The sequence below is a fragment of the Cucurbita pepo genome, unplaced genomic scaffold, assembly GCF_002806865.2.
Source record: "Cucurbita pepo subsp. pepo cultivar mu-cu-16 unplaced genomic scaffold, ASM280686v2 Cp4.1_scaffold001423, whole genome shotgun sequence".
Classification (NCBI taxonomy): domain Eukaryota; kingdom Viridiplantae; phylum Streptophyta; class Magnoliopsida; order Cucurbitales; family Cucurbitaceae; genus Cucurbita; species Cucurbita pepo.
Genome location: NW_019647591.1, coordinates 6386 through 7230, shown reverse-complemented (window position 1 = coordinate 7230; position 845 = coordinate 6386). Strand labels below are relative to the sequence as shown.

The 845-nt window shown below is 49.9% G+C and overlaps 1 protein-coding gene across 1 annotated transcript; it reads left to right on the top strand.

Annotated features, from left to right (window-relative positions):
• Positions 1-6: 6 nt before the first annotated feature.
• On the top strand, positions 7-841 carry LOC111786313 (heavy metal-associated isoprenylated plant protein 32-like; the record flags this gene model as incomplete). The annotated part of the gene is made up of 1 exon (XM_023666621.1): positions 7-841. A coding segment is annotated over one exon (835 nt), but the record flags the coding sequence as incomplete, so codon positions are not given.
• Between the last annotated feature and the right edge of the window lie 4 nt (positions 842-845).

Here is an 845-nt window from a genome sequence, read left to right as displayed (position 1 = left end):
TTTGAGTTTGATGGGGTTTGTGTGTTTTTTTCTTTAGGGGTTTTCACTACCGAGATAGATGCAGAACAGGGGAAGGTTACAGTCACTGGAAATGTCGACGCCGCCGTACTCATCAAGAAGCTGGCTAAATCCGGCAAACATGCAGAGATTTGGGGCGGACAACCGGCGAACAACAACAAGAATCAGCAGAACAACATAGCTAATCAGATGAAAAACATGCAAATTGACAATGCTAAAGGTGGGAACAACAAGGGTCAGAACCAGAAGGGTGCGGCTGCTAATGGAGGAAACAATCAGCCGAAAGGCGGCGGACAGGGACAGGGGCTGCCACCGGTGCAGGTGCAGCTTCAGCAGCTACAACAGATGAAAGGGTTTCAAGATCTGAAGCTTCCACCCCAATTTAAGGGGTTGAAACTGCCTGTTAAAGATCAAAACGTGAATCTTCCCAAGGGTGGGAAGTTTAATTTGCACGAAGGTGATGACCTGAGCGATGAGGATGAGGATGAGTATGATGATGAGGATGATTATGATGATGAAGATGAACTTGATGATGATTTGGGTAATCTTCATCTCCCTCCTGCGAGTAAGATGAAACCCATGATGGGAAATGGCCAGATTCCGAAAATTATGATGAATGGGAACCTTCCCCCGGTTGTGAATGGTCCGGCCGGCGGTGGTAATGCCAAGAAAGGCGGCGGAGCTGTGCCGGTTCAGGGTAATAACAATGGGAAGAATGGTAACGGCGGAGGAGGTAAAGGAAATGGTGGCGGCGGTGGTGGAGGTGGGAGTAACCAAAAGCAGGGCGGTGGAGGTGGGAGTAACCAAAAGCAGGGCGGCGGCGGCGG